Here is a 20,643-nt window from a genome sequence, read left to right as displayed (position 1 = left end):
ACCTTTATTTTTGACTAAATAGGGCACATTTCGACATTTTGCAAATTTTAAATTTATGTATCGCAAATCGGAAAAGATTGGTTGAGTTTTTCAAAAATCTGTCCATGTGGTTTATGGATGGTCTCTTTTTGCCTTCCTCACCTTACTGAGGAAAGGCTATAAAATCACTCGAAAAATGAACTTCTTAATTCGACCCCTTAGACCCACCTTCACGTATACCTATCGACTCAGAATCATGTTCTGAGCAAATGTCTGCGTGGATGTGTGTAGGTGGGTGGACAAACAAATTGTCACTCGATTATCTCTGAACTGGATGAACGAATTTTGACCGTATAAATCTCATTCGATCCGTCTTGGGGTCCCATAGGTCTCTATTTAAAATCAGAAAGTTTAGTTAAGTACTTCAAAAGTTATGCTAAAAAAACGATTTTGGCGTATGTCCGGAAGATTGTAAAAAGGGTGTTTTTTGCAAGATGATATCATGATACACATTTTCAGAAAGGTATTAAAACGACCTTTCCAATGAGCCCAAAACATTGATGATCTGACAACCCTATCAAAAGTTATTAGCACTTAAGTGTTATTTATACACTTTTTGGAGGCCGGATCTCAGATATTTCAGTAAAAATGATGTCCGGGTCCATCATGCGACCTGTCGTTAGTTAGACAATCGAAAGACCTTTCAAATGAGCCTTATACATCGAGGATCTGACAACCCTTTCAAAAGTTATTAGCACTTAAGTGTTATTTATACACTTTTTAGAGGTCGGATTTCAGATATTGTGATAAAAATATTGTCTGAATCTTCCATGCGAACTATCGTTGGGTAGGTTTTTTTATCAGACCTTGCCGATGAGCCAGAAAAATTGAAGGTCTGCGAACCCTATCAAAAGAAATGAGTAATAAAGTTGATTTGTTAAACATTTTTTTTTTTTTGTTAAACATGTTAAGGGAATGTTGCTATTTTTACTGAATGTATTGACATTATGAATGTGAGGAAGGCACCAACCACCTAAAGGTGGATTAAGTAACGTTTTTTTATAAAATAGTAAAATTTTCACGAAATGCCGTATTTTTTTTTGAAAATACTCAAATTTTCATAATTTGCAATATGGATATTAGGGTGGTCCAAATCCGGACTTTTTTGGGGCTACCCCCTGAAATCAAAGATTGACCCATCACTAGGCTAAATTCCAAATTTGAGCTCATTCTGACCACGGGAACCCCTCCCTCCAATCGCTTAAAGTTTGTATGGGAAAAATCGTCAAAATGTATGGAGAAAAGCAACTGTTTTACTTTTTTACCTGTGGAAGGCGCCATCTTACCATTTCTCAAATGTAGAACCTTCATTAAATTTAGAACAACTTTCCCGCAGACACCATATTTTTAGGATTTTTTCCCGCGAATTATTAGCGCCCAAAACTGATCCTTTTTGCGCGGCCAGCTGTAAGGGGCTACCTAACAACGATGTATATTTCCAATTCGTACACGCACGTGCTCTCTCTCTCAGGTTCAAACTCTCTCACGCGCGCTGTTTCTCTGCTTGGACTTTTGTCGTCGTCGTCGTTTTCGTTTGCTATCCGCTGCGCTGCGTTCTTGACATGTTTATTATAATTTTGAACTTAAATACCAGGTTTGTTTTGAGATAAAAAATTTTATGTAATATGTGATCAACAAAAGATATCATATTATAAGAGCGTGTGAGAGAGAATACAAATTTGATGAATTAGTTCATCCATGAATCGTCATCTGTTCTGATCCAAACCTAATTGCAAACGTTTTGGATTTTAATTTATCTGCTTTTGTTACAAGAAATACCATGCAGTTTTTGTAGATAAAAAAGGAAGGAATTTTCTTTAGATTTTTTTTAAAACTGAATCCAAATGAGTATCTTAAAGGAAGGCCGCAACTGCAAGATCTGAAGGTAGTTAACGATTGTGCAGAAAGAGATGTTTCCTGAATCGAAAAATTTACAGGTAAACTGACAAAAAATGATAAACAGTTGCAATATTTGTTGCAGGTGGTCTAGGAACACAGAAAGAAATTTCCAGAAAGAATAAAAAAATAATTTGAATGAAACTTTGCAGCAATACTTGTAAAATTGCCTTGATTTGTACTAAGTATATTTTTGTTAAAGCAAACTACCTAAAGGAACAACATTTATATTACCTGAAGATTTTTTTTTTAAATAATTGAATCATTATCATGTTTCTTTAGCATATACGAAAAACTGCGTGTAATGCTTGGAAAAAACAAACAAACCCTGTTCTCATGACATTTGCTGTAATTTTTTAATCGAGCCTAAGCTGTCTTTTCTTTAAACTATTTATTCAGCGCAGTTTTTTTTTTTGTCATAATTTAAGAATTTATATGCTAAATATATCTCAAAACAATCCTGCTATTTTAGTTGAAAATAATAAACATGCCAGAAACGCAGCGCAGCGGATAGCAAACGAAAACGACGACGACGACAAAAGTCCAAGCAGAGAAACAGCGCGCGCTTGTAGGTAAACAGGCAGGCAGGCGAGCAAGCTCGTGAGAGAGTTTGAACCTGAGAGAGAGCACGTGCTTGTACGAATTGGAAATAAACATCATTGTTAGGTAGCCCCTTACAGCTGGCCGCGCAAAAAGGATCAGTTTTGGGCGCTAATAACTTCGCGGGAAAAAATCCTAAAAATATGGTGTCTTCGGGAAAGTTGTTCTAAATTTAATGAAGGTTCTACATTTGAGAAACGGTAAGAATCGGATAATTATGGCGCCTTCCACAGATAAAAAAGTAAAACAGTTGCTTTTCTCCATACATTTTGACGATTTTTCCCATACAAACTTTAAGCGATTGGAGGGAGGGGTTCCCGTGGTCAGAATGAGCTCAAATTTGGAATTTAGCCTATTGATGGGTCAATCTTTTATTTCAGGGGGTAGCCCCAAAGAAGTCCGGATTTGGACCACCCTAATGGATATCAAACAAAGTAACACTTGTATGCGTTTTGGCTGTATTAAATATTTTTTGTATAAAACTAAAAGCTTCATAAAATACAGAATTTTTTGCAAAAAAGTTAAAATTTTCATGATTTGCATGTATTTTTACTAAGTTAATTTTTTTTTTGAAAAATACCAAAATACAATAATAATAAATATATTTTTGAACCAGCATGTGCCGGCTGCATCTTTCTTGAAGGCACTGAAGAAATTGTTTAAAATCAAACGTGTGTATTTTTTTTTAATTTGTAATGTAATTCTTGAGCTTCTGGATGTCAATCATCGATTGATGGTGAATTTCAAAACTTTACATGGAGTCGAACAATTGTTAGCACGTGTTGGGTGCTATTCTAAAAAACTTGTCGAAGGAATTTCGTCAAAATATTGCAAAATTTAAAGTTATAGTTTTTTTTATAGTTAGTATAGACGGAATTTAGCAATAATAAATAAGAAGAAATTAATATTGAGAATTATGTTTCTGTTGTTTTGTTATTTGGTGGTATATATTCAATAATAATGCCAACATTAATTACTAGGCACTACACACTGTAAGCATTGTAAGAACTCAATTCAATGCATTGTTCGCAATTCGCTTCACTTTCGAGTTCATGACCTCACTGGTTTCGCACAAAAGAAGACCAATTGGTGGTCTCGCACCGCATAACAACCATCAACCACAGGGATTCCGTCTCTATCAATAACAATCCCATAATGCAAACTTTGTTCGATTTTTATGAGAAGGCATCCCTGCTGGGCATCTACCCCCGGGTCCATAAGGCGCGCGTGGCCCCTGCGGCAATCACCATCAGAGACCTCCTGCCGAGCAATAACTTCATTTTGATTGAGTGTATAACTCCTCGTCCGGAGACTGACCACTAGTCGGACGGACGCGGGTTGGATCGACCGCCGAGCAGGTCACATAATAGTAAAAATTTCAATGCGCCGAGAGTTCACAGCTTGGAGTACGTTTTTACTACTTACTATACCTACTATTGCGACTGAATTCAAGACGAAGCAGCAGAAAAAAGAGCCTCATCTGCCTGCAGTGTGCAACGCAGCGTTGAGGTCTCTTTTTTCGCAATCTCCGCGGCCGGTGGTTGCACGCCAGGCTTTTTGTTCAAGTTTTCAACCGTTTTCGGACCGAACTCTGAAGATGTCTGCATTCTGTAGCATTTGCACAGAACTGTTGCTGCTGCTATTTTGTTGCTGGATGCACATTACGAATTGATGATGATGAGACTCTATATTTAGCTTTATTTTGCACTAGACTGAGTTTGAGGGTCCGAGAGTGGTTGGTCGACATTGTGATTGGGTGTTGCAACTGATGCAAAAATGTACCAACCTTAACTTACAATTATATTCCGAATACTGAAATATTTATGACAATTGAAGACGTAACTTTTAAGATTCTATCTGGTACCTGTTTTTCTATGGTTAATTTCAGAGTAATATCATCTCACTTCTTCCAAGTTCACTAAATTAGAATCCATCGCAAAATATTTTGCAAATCCTGAAAATACCATCAAATTAGGCTCGTAAAAATTTATTTAGAGTTTTGTTTATCCCTTTGAAGACCACGTGATTTATGGACGGTCTTGTCTTGTACAGCAAACTGTTCATTTTGCTAAAACACTTCTTTTATTTTTCTGTTGATCCCAATCAACATGGTTAATTTTCCGCCAAATCACACCATCTCAATTGGCAGTTCAATTTCGTACTTTGTACTACCATTCAGTAATCGAAACCCCTAAATCATTCCCTTTTCAAAACGAATTGCTGTCATCAGAACCACTCACCATGCCGTCGTCAACTGAGCAGCAGTCCGCAGACCTTCTCGACAAATGGTGGACAAATTGAGACTCTCTGTTGTTTTTTCTTCTACTCTGTCTTCAATCCGTGGCCACTTCTCGTCGTCATCACGGCTGCCCTGGAGGCAAACTGTCTGGCAAGATCAGCCTGGCCCCAGCTGCAACAACTATTCAGTCTGGGGCTCGCTGAGCTGCGTTTATGATCCATCATCGCGTGCCACCTCGTCGACCGCACCACCCACCCAGGCTCAAGACTCGCGATGCTGACAGGCGTGAGAAAAAGCCTACAGCAGCTGTGGGCTCGGGCTGGCTTAGAAACGACTTAAGCGCGATTTAAGCGGCCTGTTGGTTGTCGTCGTCGTGGGATGATTATGATACGCGTGAAGAAGAAGAATAAGAAAAAAGAACGACAAAAGAAAAAGAGGGTGGTTCGACCTTGATGCAACCACCCCACGGCGGGGGGGTTCGGCCACCCACTGGCCCCTGCAGAGGGGAGGCTCGAGCGTGTCAAATCGTCTCTTGATTACTTTACTTTATCTTGTGGGTGAGAAACTAGGGGAACAGCATCTAATTCCAGCGTGCCTCCAATGCACAGTGGTCCGAAACCGCAATCTAGCGTTACAAAATTGATAGCGGCCACACGTTAAGATTTAGAGCTTTGGTGTCTTCGGGACAAATGATCAGGGTCAATTGGGGCATCTTTTGGACATTAGGGTGGTCCAAATTTTAGGGTGGTTCAGAATTTTTATTTTGGCGGGATGATGAGATAGCGCTTTGGTGTCTTCAGAAAAGTTGTAAAGAACACCATTCTGAGCAACTTTGCTGAAGAGCACAAAGCTCTATCTTCAAACGGGAAGTTTCTAGAGCCATTTTTGTAATTTAGGTTGAAGTGTTTATGAAAAAATGAGTTTTTTGAATTTATCAACTAAGGCTTGAGTCGTAGCGAGTTGGTGTCTTCTAGAAGTTTGTAGAGCTTATCAAAACACACATTTATCTTCCAAGAGAGCAAAAATCGGACCTTTAAAACGAAAGTTATAGCCAAATTACGACAAAAAAGACGCCATTTTGAAATGTGAATAACTCGAAAAGGTGGTGGAGTTTGACCTCGCTCTTAGAAGCATCTGAAAGAACACATTCTTGAGTACATTTGCTGAAAATATCTCGGAGGTCTTTTTTGTTTAACTTATTTAATCTCAATTTGATAATGAGCATTTTTAAATCGTTTTTTGTCCATAACTTTTGATAGAATTGACCAAAATTCATTTTTCAACAATAAAAATGTTCATTTTGACAAGCTCTACAATTGTCTAGAAGGGCCCAAAAATGTACAAAATGATCTAGTGGTTGTAAAAGTAGAAACAAGTTTTGGCTGAAATATTTCAGGAACCAACAAAATAATTAAATTTATTCCTGGTGTTCTCTACAACTTTTCTGAAGACACCAAAGCGCTATCTCGTCATCCCGCCAAAATAAAAATTCTGAACCACCCTAAAATTTGGACCACCCTAATGTCTACCATACCAAAAGATGCTCCAATTGACCCTGATCATTTGTCCCGAAGATACCAAAGCTCTAAATCTTAACGTGCGGCCGCTATCAATTTTGCCACGCTAGATTTCGGTTTCGGACCACTGTGCAATGTTGCCATATCAGCACTTTGACGTTCAATCCCGGGCAGACGGTAATAACAAAATTCATGCCTGTTAAAATAACAGAAAGTGTTTTGTAATCTTCATGAAAAATCCATTTTATTATAAGGGTTTAATAACAGTTTATGTTATCATAACAAAATTGGATAAGCGGTCGTGGCTGAATGGTTACGATGTTCGCTTTATAAGCGAATGGTTCTGGGTTCGATACCCATCTGCTCCCAACGAGAAAGTTCTGGACTCATTGAATTTGGAATTAATGAAAAACTTCAGCTCACGGTGGGGTTCGATCCCCTGTCCTTAGGATTGGCAAGCAAAATGCTTTCCACTTTACCGTGGAGCATTAGTAGCTTTAGTAGGACTTAGACTGATATAGTTGAATCCAAGAAACGGACGAGAATAAAGTTGAATGCAAGTTGAATATCAGAACATACAAGAATGCATTGCATTGCATGCATGCAGGCGCATTTGAAATGAACCTACATTACCTCGCTATAAATAGCCTGGGCGACTGCTAGAATTCATCCAATAAGAGATGAGAAGAATTGAAAGCATTCCCATTAGAAATGAGAACACACGAAGAATTCGAACAACAATGCCAACGGTCGTTACCACTCGCCTAGGGTGGCTCCTCAGACCATTCACCTTCCCAAAAACTGTCCAACTCCAAGCGAAACTTACTTGAGGATACCGTGGAGATTTTCCCTTAATACTCTGAAAAAAGTGGAGCATCAACACTTCCCGTCTTCCAAATCCCCTATCCTTGTCCCTGGTGCGCGGTGGAGATGGGAGCGGCCGGCAATGGACGGCTGCCATGGTGGTGAGAATCTGGTTCAGGTGGAATTGGTTCTATTCCCAATTATCGATTCCTAGGCAACTTGGGCTTAGACAATCATCACATCACATGGCGAAAAATCCAGTCTGCAATCCGCTAAAATCACCGTCTCCTAGCGAAGCGAAGCGAATCGAAGTTTATGTTATCATAACAAAATTTGTTATTAGTCTGATATTGGTTGAAAGCCAAAACAACTTAGGAATAACATTTTTTGTTATGGAAGAATACCTCTAACTGTTATTGGGATGATCGGATTAGTTGTTAAAATAACAAAAAATAATAACAAAGATTTGTTCGAAGGATAACTCAAAATGTTATCAGTCTGTTATTACAATAACAATCCAATAACAAAAAAATCATAACGACGAATAACAAATCTTGTTATAAATAACATAACATTTTATTGGCCTGGTATTTTCAAATATCAAAAAATGTTATTCCCAAGTTATATCCGTCTGCTCGGGATTACAGCTCATAAAACACGTTTTAAACTAAAATTGAGTGATAAATAGCGCAATAAGGAGTGAGCAAGCAAGTTTAAACAGTTTTACAAAATAAGTTGTTTAAATAGTAAAAATCACCATATTGGATGGAGTTAGGAGCGAGTGCTTAACCTGCCAAACATAATAGAATTTCCCCTAGTAACGGGTTGGCAAATTAATTTGTGCTTGAAATTTATTTATTCACGAAATAGTAACATTTAAATTTGAATGTTTCTCTATAGACCACATCTTTTGTGATGGGACAAAATGTGAACAAATATTTTGCACTTAGTTTTTGCTTGAATTTTTAAAAACTCTCAAAAAGTCAATATTATTATAAATTCTGTGAAATTCGTATAAGAACACTCCAAAAACAGAAATATGGATTTTTTCACAGCCAGTCGTAGTTTTATTCAATGAGGGTCAGCAGAGCTGGATAAATAAGATGAGTGCAGAAAAAATCATGTTTTGCAACAAATTGCTTACGACTTTTTTTGCAATTCCGAAAAACGCTTTTTGATTGGAATTTTATGTCTATCATCCATGTGTTAAGTAAATTCACCGTTCAAAACAAAAAAAAATATTGAAAAATGTTACTTTTCGATACAAGTGTTGCAAAGTTCAACTTTACTGAACAAATCGAAATTTTGTATGCATTTTCACTTTATAAAAAAAAGTTTCTAAGAGTTTTTTTTAAATAGGGGAACTATACCCTTTCTCAGCCTATTTCTATTATCAGCCTATCAGCACTTTGATCATGAATTACAGCTTTCATAAAGAGTTTTTGACTGTTCCAAAGTAATAAATAGCTCAAATAGAAGTGAGCAAGCAACTCTCCATTGTTGATACATCTGGAAATGTTGATTTAATAGCGGAAAACAGCAAAAGTGATGAGAATTGGTCGAACGGCTTAGAGTGATTAGAATGGGTATATTTCCCCTACTAAAATTTTCACAAACTACCGCGTTTTTCGAAAGTATTCGAAATATTGCATGCGTTTTTACTTTATTAGAGTTTTTTTTTCTTGAATACATACTCAAATTTTCTAAAAATACCGCAATACCGACGCGAAATTTTGTATGCATCATCACTTTATTTTATTTATTTCTATTGCAAGATAAAATCACGCTTCTCCTACGCTGTGAGTGACAGGAGTTTATAGCCGCCTAACTACTGCGGTGTATTTATACTTAGAAACTTACTACACTTTCAAAAAAAAAATCTTGGTAAAAGCATGGAAAATTCACGCTTTAAAAAAATGTATTCCTCTTTTCTCAAGTTAATAAATTAACATGAACTTTGAAAAATATTTGCAACGACCTAATGAAAAATGAATAATTTTTTAAAAAAATTCTACAACTCAATTCGATTTCTGAAACGGAAATCGATTCGAGTTGTATATGAATTCCGTTACAGAATACGAATTAAATTGATTGGGGCGTATCTTTCGAGTTTGTTTCCTCCTTGCCTCGAGCAGTAACAATCGCGCTTCCAAGCGATAAACTCGTTCCACTGAGAGCTGAGAACCAAATCAGCGTGTAGCTCTCTTCAACTCGGGACGTCAGTCAGTTTTCGCCGGGTTGCTTTGCTGTTTATTTCGTTCGGCTTGTCTTTTATTGAGTTTATGTATTTATTGACCGGTTTAGGCTGTGAATTCCACCAAAATGAATCAATTTCTAAAACAATGCAGAACAATACTTGGGAATAAAGTAAGTTTACTAAATTTTAGAAGGTTGAAAAAAATATTATTAATTTAACCTTTTTCAGCTGCCAAAATTAATCGTCCTCGGCAACGAAAGTTGTGATTTGGACTCCGCCGTGTGCTGCCTTTGTTTGGCCTTCAATCTAGCGAAAAACCCTGGAATTATAAAGTCCCTCACGACATGTAACAACCCAGTGCTGCCAGTCCTCAACGTGACCCGCGAAGAGCTACCGCTGAAGACGGAAGTCGTTCACTTTCTGCGCTCCAATCAAGTTGATTTGGCCGATTTGGTGTGCCGGGATGAGGTTGAGCTTCCCGAGGGACAAAGTGAGACCAAGTTCGTTCTGGTTGACCATCACGTGTCCAGGTTTCGACGGAACGTCGTAGCCGTTGTGGACCATCGACCCTTTGATGGGAACTCTGGCCTCGAGGGTGGGACTTACAAGTTTATTGAGCAAGTCGGTTCTTGTGCCACTCTGGTGACCAAATTGATGGAACAGGTTGATCTTTGCAAGGAAGTTACTGGAGAGAACGCTGAAGTTCTGAGACTTCTGTACGGGGCCATCGTGCTGGACACGGTGAACTTTTCCGCAGAAGCTGACCGAGCACGACCGCTGGACCATGAAATGGCAGCACTGATTGAGCGTAGTCTGGGGGTGGCGAAGTATCCAGAGTATCGAAAGCAACTGTTTGATGAACTGGTTGCGAAAAGGAGTGATGTTTCCAGCCTCGATTCGCTGCAGATATTGTCGAAAGATTTGAAGATAGTTTCGAAGAATGGAATTACGGTGGCCATTCCTGGTTATCCGATCTTGGTTCAGGAGTATATCAAACTTGATGGAGTTGGGGAGAATTTGCGAAAGTTTGCAGATAAAACCAACTCAAATGTGATCGTACTGATGGGCATGAAAGTGACGGAAGGCAGCGTGCAGAGGGATTTGGGAATTATAAATATTAACAACGAAAAGTTACATCAAGAGGTAAATCTCTAAAAAAGACATTTGAGCAAAATAATTAAAACAATTTTAAATTACAGATTTTGAACAAATTAACCTCGAGCGTTTCACCGGATTTTGCGTTCAAGAAACACGATCACGTTACAATGGAGGGATCATTTTTCCAACAGTGCAACGTGAGAGTTACTCGAAAGCATCTTTTGCCTTTAGTGACGAACGTTGTGGAAGGACTTGGCAGCAGTGTTTAAAATTAAGGTGCTAGAAAAGTATCTGTTATATGGAACCAAGCATTGAATAAATTAATTCGTTCTGTTGAAAAAATTACCTTTAAAAAAAAAATGATTTAAATTTCTGCAATATCGATTTGCTTTCAGTCAAATGTTGATGACAAAATATCTGTAAAAAAAATCAAAGTCTTCATAAATCATGCCCCGGAACGTCCTCTCAACAATGCTTCTTCAATTTTTCATTGTTGTGCACAATTTTCAGTGAAAATCCTCCCTTACTTTATTATTATGCACTTCGAAGGAATGCGCCAACCGATAATGCCATTTGCTGTGTTGTTGTCTGTTTTTCCCCTTTTTTTCGAGGCGTTATGACAAGCAGGCAAACAAAACCCACTCGCGGCATCAAAGTTCGAAGTCACGATCGATCGATCGCGCCCCGCAGAAGCAACTCCGAACAGGTATTTAATGCCAGTTCGGCTTGAAAGAAAGAAAACAAAACGAAGAAGATGCACCCTCCGAGCACGATGAAGCCATTTCCAGCAGTGCTGGTATAGTGCTACGCTAGTGCTAAGGGGATCGACGAACATTGTCGTAAATCGTGGCTGGAGGAGGACGCGGAAGGATTCTCGCGCTCCACGACAGTTGAATGTCAAAATGTAACCTATTCCTGGGTTGAGCTGAGCTTAGTCGGGGGGAGGGAAAAGAAGAAGATCACGCTAGAAGTATGCCTTTTTTTTCTTCGAAACGGTGAGGTATCGCGGAAGAACTCTACAGAGGCTGCTGTCGGCGTCGTCATGTTTCATGCAAATTTTAGCATTATTCAAGAATCACGCTCCCGAGACATTGTCTCTGATTTTCCTGCTTTAGCTTTATTGTTTTCAACTTGGCGTTTCTTTCTTGAGCTGCTAGAAGGATTTAAATTTGAGATTGGAAACTGATAATCTGAGTCGCGTCTTGTTACAAATATTCAGTGATTTATAAAATGATGATTGCATGAATTAATGATAGTATTTATTTCAAAAAATAAAAAATTCACGGAACTTGATGAAAGATTAAATAACCTATAAGTTCTCATGTTAAAAGTACAGATAGTATTTTCTACACCACATTTTATACTAATCTTCAATCGAACTATTACTATCCTCAACAAATTTGCCCGTGATACCAAGAGAAACCCTTTTTTCATTTGTTCTGCTTTTTGTTAAAAATAATTGATAGTTTGAAAAATAAGTTCATCTCTAAAATAAAAAAGCACAAACCGGAAAAATATAAAGAAATCGAAGAATGATTTGAAATTTTAAATTCAGGATTAACAAACTTAAAAGACTTAACATAAAATGTCCTGTTTTTTATAATTCCAAAATTCTTTTTTTTTAAGATAAGAAAACACACATAAATGGGGCACTTTTCAATAACAATATCAGCAATTCTCCACCTAAACCGGAAATGGATTTAAAACTTTTTTGGGTCCTTTCCTATGACCAAAGAAGCCATTTTGTTTCAGTGGTTCACCCATACAAGTCTCCATACAATTTTTACAGCTGTCCATACAAAAATGGTACATAAATATTCGAAAATCTGTAATTTCGATTTGTTGTCTTCGGCAAAGTTGTAGGTTTTGGTGAGGACAATTCAGTAAGAGTAGGTACTCGGGAATTTTGTTTGGCGATTTTTAAATTAGCCTTTTTTCACAAAAAAAAACAATTTTAAAAATCCATTTCATTTTATCTTTTAAATTTCCTAAAATGTTTTAGGGGACAAAAAACGCAAATTTTGAGCCATAGAAAAGTATGGACAAACATTTTGCCGCAAAATTAGTATTATTTGAAGAGAAAAAATTGTCTTAAAAAAAATAATTTTAGTAAAACATTTTTTACTTCAGTTTTTAATGTAAAATCAAATTTGCAATCGAAAAGTACGGTAAAGATGTTTTGATAAAGTGCACCGTTTTCAAGATATAGTTTAATTTTAACTGAAATGTTCCCATTTTTCGATGTTTAAAAAAAGTGTCCATGATTGTCTATTCCTGAAAATATTTCTTTTGGAAAGTTTAAAAACTTTCTGACAAAATTGGCTAAGAGACAATGAAGAATGGACCTCTAGTTGCTGAATTAAAAGAATATAGAAAATATAAGAAAAAGAAACAAAAAAGTTTAAGCTTTTTAAGGGGTTACATACATGTAAATCGACAAAAAAGTCAAAGGTTGGTGTGAGCATACACTTAATTTTATTAAAAATCTGTTTTCAGGGGATTAAAATATACATTTTTATCTTTTATCAAAACAAATTTGAAGACATTTGGTTGTATCATTGCCGAGATATAGCTATTTGAAGTTAGCAGTTTCAAAAAACGGGTGCCACGATATCTTAACACTGCCTTGACCAAATCGGCTCAAAATTTTGGTGAAGACTCGTTAAACCGGTCCTGTGTGCATGACGAAGGCCGATTTTCAAAAAACTTATTTTAAAAAAAGATAAAAATATTTTTGTGTTTTTCATATAAAAAATCGTCAGTTTTTGATTTTTGTATTTTTTTAAAAAGCAAAATTTCAAAATCGGGCTTCGTCATGCACACGGGATATGTCTCCAGAGTCTTCACCCCGAATTTCAGCCAATTTGGTCCATCCCATCTCGAGATATCGTGGCACCCGTAAATCAACTCGGTGTTTCGAGAAAAACGCTCAGAAAGTTTGACAGTCCGCTTTGCGCACGGCAAAATGTTGAGCTTAAAATCGTCTCTAACTCAGTTTAATCATGTAATATCTTCATGAAACTTTCAGGAGTGATTGAAAATCATCTTTTTAGTGGATTCAATAAATTTTATGTAATATGAAATTTTGTGATTTTCTACATGTATGTAACCCCTTAAGTCTCATTCAAACATTCCCACATTTTCAAATGCCAATATCTCAGCAACTAATGGTCCAATTTTCTATGTTTAAAAAAAAAAATTGTAAAATTTTATGATTTCTCATTTTTTTTTGGAAATTTTGGAATCAAGACTATCGTTTCAAAAGGGCGAAACATTTTATACTACGCGTTTGAACAATAATTTAAAAAAAACCGATTTGGGAACACCCGAACATTTTTGATATTTTTAAGTTTCTGAAAGCTTAAAAAACATTAAACATAAAGGACTTTATTTTTTTTAAATCCTTGGGGCGCGTAAAACGCTTTTTGCCTTCCTCACCTTTCTGAGGAAAGGCTATAAAATCCCTCGAAAAACCAAATTCTTAATTTGACCTCCTAGACCCACCTTCACGCAAACCTATCGACTCAGAATCAAATTCAGTGTGTGTGTGATGGGATGTTGATAAAAAAAAATTGCACTGGATTATCTCGGCACTGGCTGTACCGATTTGGATCGTTTTGGTTTCATTCGATCCGTCTTGGGGTCCCATCGCTATTGAAAATCATAAAGTTTTGTTAAGTACTTCACTGCCCATGTTCGCATAAATGTCCCATATGCAAAAACAGCAAACTGAGATAAACGCATTTGAAGTTTGTCCCACACATAAGGCTACGTGTTAAGTTTTCACGAAAAAACTGGATTTCCTCCCGATTTCTAGAACAAAGTACTGGATGTTATAAGCTCTTTAGAAAGAGCACACGATTTTGAACCAAACTGCATCAATAACTCAAAAGTGATGAAAATGCATATGGGACATTTATGCGATCATGGGCAGTTCAAACGTTATGCTAAAAAAAACTATTTGAACAATGTTCGGAAGATCGTAAAAAGGGTGTTTTTTGTAAGAAACCGCGTCATGTTATACATTTTTAGAAAGGTATTCGAAAGACCTTTTCAATGAGTTCAAAAGATTGAAACAACCCTATCAAAAGTTATAAGCACTTAAGTGTTATTTATGCACTTTTTGGAGGCTGGATATTTTGACAAAAACGTTGTTCGGATCTATCATGCGACCTGTCATTGGATAGGTAATCAAAAGACCTTTCCAACGAGTTCAAAAGATTGAAGATCTGACAACCCTATCAAAAGTTATAAGCACATAAGTGCCCTAAATTGTGATGATCTGACTAACCAATCTGATGGTATGAATAATAAATCACGTTGATAGAACACTGAAAGTTCCGCCCTTTTGTGTCAATTTTGGTTAGCATTACCCTCTAAATGTGAGGAAGGCACCAACCACCAAAGAGTGGATTAAAAAACGTTTTTTAACATCAATTTTAAAGTTTTTTTTTCAAAAATTTTGCAGGGGAGACAAAACATTTGAGTTAAATTTGAGTCTGCCTTATATTATTAAAAAGATTTTAATTTCAATCAAAATCACTCCAATCTTCCGAGTCAAAGTCACCCTCTACGCCAACGATGAGAATGAATCCAGCATGGGCAGGGGTGACTTTGGCTCATAACAAACGGCAACGACCAAGCCTCACAAACACTCGCAGCAAGCCGGGCACGCGCACGAACACAGGCAACTGCTGGGAAGCAAAACAAACCCCGCCGTTTGACAGAACTATTCGAGAATAACAACAACTTCTCAAGGGGAAGGTAAGTTGGGTGAAATTTAGTGCAATTTACGCCAAAGTATAATTTGATTTTCAATGTTTTAGATGCCACGAACGTACAAACGGGCGGAAAATGCCCGAGGCTATCAAAAGTACGGCGAAGCGGCGCTGCAGAAATGTCTGAAGGCAATCCAGAACGGGATGACCCACCGGAAGGCGTCGGAGATGTATGGCATCCCGCGGACCACAATCACCAACAGACTCCAGGGGAAAACCGGTGAAAAGGTCGGTGGGCGGCGTGCGTTTACCGACGAGGAGGAACAGCTGTTTGTGGACTGTCTGGTCGTGATGCGAGATTCGGGACTTGCGGTCAACGAACACGATCTGCGCTTCGTGGTGAAGAGTTACCTCACGGAGGTGGGCAAAACGGTGCCCCGGTTTGCGGACAACAAGCCGGGGCCGGATTGGACCAAGTTGTTTCTCGGGCGGCACCCGGAGCTGGCCTTTTTGGAAACTAACAGGAAAGGAAAGGGGAACATCCCGGAGGAAACGCTGAGCGCCTGTGTCAAAGAGCTTATTGAGTCGTCGGATATTCCAGGGGTGGAGATTGCGATTTCCGACGTGCCGGAAATTATGCAGCACTTTTTGGACGTGTAGAGTTACGCGTTTAAGATATTTTCTTAATTTTTGATGTAATTTATGTTATTGACAAGTGAAGAGTGATTTTATTAATAAAAATGTAAATAAACTATAACTTTTGAAGCAAACCTCATTCCGTCAAATAGAACCAGAACTTATTTATTTTCTAACATAGGAATGGAGTAAATGGACGCAAACTTACTATCTGCCCATCACACAATTTCTCATGAATTTACACATTGAAAGTCTAACGAAATAACTGCTTTTTTACAGAAAAAAGTGGAAAACACTCCAAGCTAGTGGAGGACTCTCCATCAACGTGACAAACTCACGTGGACGGTCGCCAATGTCGCGTTATGTCACACAGATGGCATTTTCCACGCGTCTGCTTTTGATTGCAAAAATTATTGGAGCATAACCGGTCCGAAGCTACAGAAAACGAATGTCCCATCACTTTAATGAAAAAAGCTGTCATTTGCCAAAAAAAAGACCATTAATTGACATTAAGCGAATGGGTGCTCTATAAAAATGCGTCCAAATTAATGGATTTCCAAACGTTCACCCACTTGTTAGGGGAACAGCATCTAATTCCAGCGTGCCTCTAATGTTGGCAGGTCAGAACTTTGACATTCAATTAAAGCTAATTAAAAGCGTTTTCAACTGAAATCGAGTGATAAATAGCTCAATAAGAAGTGAGCAAGCAAGTTTCTATCAAAAGTTTTGCAAAATTAGTTGTTTAAATAGTGAAAATCAGTAAATTGGATGGAGTTAGGAGCGAGTGCTTAACCTGCCAAACATACGAGAACTTCCCCTACCGCTTATTGATCTCATTTTCCAATACAAACCAATCGAAACGAAAAACAAACAAACAATTGACTCCCATTTAAAAATAATCACTTATTAGAGCAAATTTCGCAAAGTAGCCCGGCACGCGGTCGAGTGGTGGCCACTTTGACCTGACCTTTCTGACCCGACTGCTATGACGGGTGGTGAGTTTGAGATTTTTGGACGCTGGCGAAGGTTACTAGATGATCCGAGGAGAAAAACAAACCAGTATACGAGGTTGTGAGCGCGCGTCCTCCACGATGAAGATGTTCGGGCTAATTATTTTCACTTTAAGTCGTCAAGTTTGTTTCTATGGGCCTTTTATAGTTGAACTGAACAGTGTTCAGCGGCTACTGGGGTGGCTTCTGTCGTTAGTCTGTTTTAGGAGACCTCATGACATGTATAGATGATGAATGACCACATTTCGGTTAGTCACCAAAATTCAATAAACAACATGACATATAAATTAAAGTATGTATTTACATATTTTTTATGTTATGGGATATGCTTAACAGTTTGTGGAAATCTTGCCTAACATTCAACGTTTTATAAATAAACAAAAAAAAAAAACAGATAAATTATTAAATCAAAAAAACATAATTATGTCAACCAAAAGCAAAGTCACCCTTTGTCTGATCGAAAAAAGTTTACGAGCGACTCAGTGTAAAAATTTATACAACCATTTAAAAAAAACAATCCTGTTATAAGATTTTCAAAGGCATCACTAAATTAACATTTTGGTGTAGACTTACTTTCTTACTACTATTTTTAAGCAAAATGTATCACAAAATACTTTATACAATTTAACGGTAATTCAACTATCCAAAAAAAAGTAAATATCAAATAATTCATGGCTATAAATCTTAGTGATTTTCGACCTTCTTCTCCTAAAAAAATGCTAAATATAAACGTTTTACAGTCGATTAGTGCGTCCAACTCGGAAAGTACCGGAACAGATTTCCAGGGATTATTCCAAAACCTGGATTTCCCAAATCCCAGGATTTTTCTTATTTTGTCTCAGTTTTCCCGGAATCCAAAAATCTAATTTCATTATAATTTCTTTGTGAATATATATACAATATACAATTGAAAACAATCCAATAAAAATATTCTTGGATGTTTTTTAATGTTTTTGTTTAGCATATTGAGAATTCTATGAACGTGATTTTTTTCATAATATCACGTTAATCAATAATAATGTTTTTTTTCTAGACATCCTAAGTACTTTTATTCTGTTTTACCAAACATGTATATTCTTAACTTAAATTTATTTTTAAATAAGGCCGTTTCAAATATTTTTCAAAGTTTATGTCAATCCCCCACCCCCCACCTCCCCCCTCCCCTTTTCAAAATCAGCCCAAATAATCAGGGGGCAAAAAAATATTTCTTCGAAACAAATTAAAATTTTAATGAAAGTTAAAGTTTAATCAACTGAAAACCAGTTCAAATGCATTTTCTTGCGTTTATAATCATATTTAGCATGTTTGAACTCCTTTGAAAACATTTTAAATGTTCATGAAATACCAATGTACAGTCCAACAAAAGTGTTTTTTTTTGCGGAAAAAAAATTTCCGTCGAAATCTCGATATTTTGAAAACTAATGATTGAAAAGCAAGCGAGCGAGAAGAAGGAAAGCATTTTTCGCTCGCGAACGAGGGAGAGAACTTGTAGTACTTTTCTCTTCTCGCTCGCGCTCGCATATTCGTTCGCGTTCTCGCTCTCGACGCGAGTGCTCGCTAGCGCCTCTGGCTATCCGTTCGTCCCAAGCTAGCAATTTGTTTATCAGGCTTATGAATACGGACCAGGCGATGGTATAAAGGTGTAACTTCAATCGCTGTGTTGTTTTTTGTTCGTTTCTAACACGTTCAACTTCTCGCGAACGGGCAATTCTGGCTCGCGAGAAAGCCCGTTCGCGAGCGGAGGAGAGCACGGGCAATCGGTGAGTTTCTCTCGGCAGCTCGAGACTCGCGGCGAGAACTCGAGAGAGAGAAATTTTTCTCGCGAGAGCGCGATAATACCAACACTGATTTTTTTAGGTTTCTATAACTTTTTTTTATTTACAAAAATCTTGGGAATTCCCGAGATTTTCAAAAATATTTTCCCGTTTCCCGGAAAAAATTTACGCCGTACAGTCGATTTTACAAATGCAATCGCTATTGGGTTTCATGTGTTTATAGGACCTATTCAAAAAAAAGCTCTAAATTTTTGCCTTCAAAGTCATTTTTGCCACCTGATTTTATGGTTTAATTTCAAATTGGTTGACAAAAACTTCCAAAAAATAGATTGGTCTTATAAAATATTCAAAGGAAAAAAAAATGCAAAAGGAAAATAAACAGTTTAAAAATATTTAAAATCAGCTTTCAATGAGGCATTTTTTTTTAATGAAAAAAAAATGTTAGCAAAACAAAATTAAAAAAAAAATCTAAGGAAAATATTGTTATAAAATTATGGACATATATATTGTGAAAAATAAATTGTTAAATTATAACTAAACAAGCAAAATTATCAAACCAATGCTTATTAATATTCCGAATCAATTAAAAAATGATTGTTAAAGGGCTGGTTTGTGCAAGGTTAAAATTTATATTATACAAGCTCTTCCCGGCAAACTTCGTCCTGCCCTTTTTTGGTTTCCTGACGTTTCTTGCTTGTTTGCTAATTCAGCCTCCTGTGATCAAAATTTGATTTCACGCAGCAGATTTTCCGGAATCGGTTCCAGAGTGGCCAAAGTTGTCACTTTTTGGCGTAAGAACCTTCCTTGGGCTTATACGAACCCAACGCAACAAAGAGCACCTCGATCCGACGCTCCGTATTGAACTGATTCGCGTTCGAAAAAAACCGTCGAAATTTTTTATATATATAGATAGATATTTTTTAATCTTTCATTTACAAAACATCAAAAAAGTAATTAATTAATTAAGAAATGTTTCAAACAAAATAATTAAGTGCAAATTTTCCCCTCTCTCCTCTTCCAGCGCTAACGCTAACACTGACCGCCATCACGGGCACGGGCGGCCAGTTTCCGCCCGGGCCCCGCTACAGCCTGGACAACATGCCCAAGACGAGCTTCAGCTGCCGGGACAAGATCCTCGGCGGGTACTACGCCGACTCGGAGACCCAGTGCCAGATGTTCCACGTGTGCGTCAAAGTGTCCGGAATAGGCGTAAGTCCCATGAACAACTCGAAAATCAACCATCAAAACACCACTCTCAACTAATTCAGACATCAAGCTTGATTACTTGACCGCTGCGGCAGAGTAGGTTTCCCATTACAACAAGCGATGACCGATTGCCGATCGAGCGCCATTAATCAGCTTTTACATCTTCGATTGTCATTTGAACTCCGACGGGTTGACCTCGCTTCCCCTCTGATGGCTAGGGTCTCATTAGGTACCGACCGCACGAAGATCGACTCTTGATCGTCGTCAAACTCCCAAGAGACATCACCGTGAGCAGCAGAAACCCCGGCAATGGAATTCCACCAACGACGATGATTCGACACAACTCCGAGTTTTTCCCAAGAGATTCGGTTGACCTTTTAGTGAGATGATCAGCCGTGGTCATCAGCCACTTCAAGACCTTTTCAAATCAAGTCCTCTTGCACTGTTGTACCTATGACATTGGGACTGAAAATGGACGGGATTTGAGTCACCCCAACTTATGTGACAGTACTAGTAGCAATCATGGGATTACACTTTTGGGAACCAATTTGCCCTCACACTTGTTGGCGAACAACTCATTTAACGCTTGATCAATTAGTCACGATTGCGTGATTAGTGTCTGAGACATCGAGATACAAGTATGCTAAATTTGCATAAATTACAATTCGCTACTGGTTAATGCTACCAACACTTGGTGCACAGAAACTTTTGTATAATTTTGCGGTCAGCGGTGCCACATTAGTAACAATAAAAAATGATTTAAAAATGCTACAAAATGCGTTAAAATCTGTTTCAAAATGATTAACGAACGGGCTGATATTTTCTGTCAATGCTTACAGGGCAGCTGCGGGTTTGTTTGCATCAGATCTGCTATCTCTTTCTAGCAAAATTTTCTTTTTTGGCATGCT

At 37.6% G+C, this 20,643-nt stretch overlaps 3 protein-coding genes across 3 annotated transcripts in view; all 3 read left to right on the top strand.

The window, feature by feature from the left end:
• The window catches only part of LOC120431916 (mucin-5AC), a 56,857-nt gene that overhangs the window by 31,537 nt on the left and 4,677 nt on the right, over positions 1–20,643 (top strand). The window contains exon 3 of the mRNA XM_039597052.2: positions 19,551–19,738. Within this exon, the coding sequence (XP_039452986.1) occupies positions 19,551–19,738 (188 nt within the window). The remainder of the gene's footprint in view (positions 1–19,550; positions 19,739–20,643) is intronic.
• LOC120431924 (exopolyphosphatase PRUNE1) lies at positions 9,303–10,728 on the top strand. The gene is made up of 3 exons (XM_039597064.2): positions 9,303–9,462; positions 9,521–10,435; positions 10,492–10,728. The coding sequence occupies exons 1-3, from the start codon at positions 9,418–9,420 to the stop codon at positions 10,657–10,659; spliced, it is 1,128 nt and encodes a 375-aa protein (XP_039452998.1). The 5' UTR covers positions 9,303–9,417; the 3' UTR covers positions 10,660–10,728.
• Positions 14,999–15,853, top strand: LOC120431931 (uncharacterized). Its single transcript, XM_039597073.2, has 2 exons — positions 14,999–15,154; positions 15,217–15,853. Exon 2 carries the CDS (start codon positions 15,217–15,219, stop codon positions 15,766–15,768), a length of 552 nt encoding a protein of 183 aa, XP_039453007.1. The 5' UTR covers positions 14,999–15,154; the 3' UTR covers positions 15,769–15,853.

The sequence above is a fragment of the Culex pipiens genome, chromosome 1 (assembly GCF_016801865.2).
Source record: "Culex pipiens pallens isolate TS chromosome 1, TS_CPP_V2, whole genome shotgun sequence".
NCBI lineage: Eukaryota > Metazoa > Arthropoda > Insecta > Diptera > Culicidae > Culex > Culex pipiens.
This window is presented reverse-complemented; position numbering and strand designations above follow the sequence as displayed.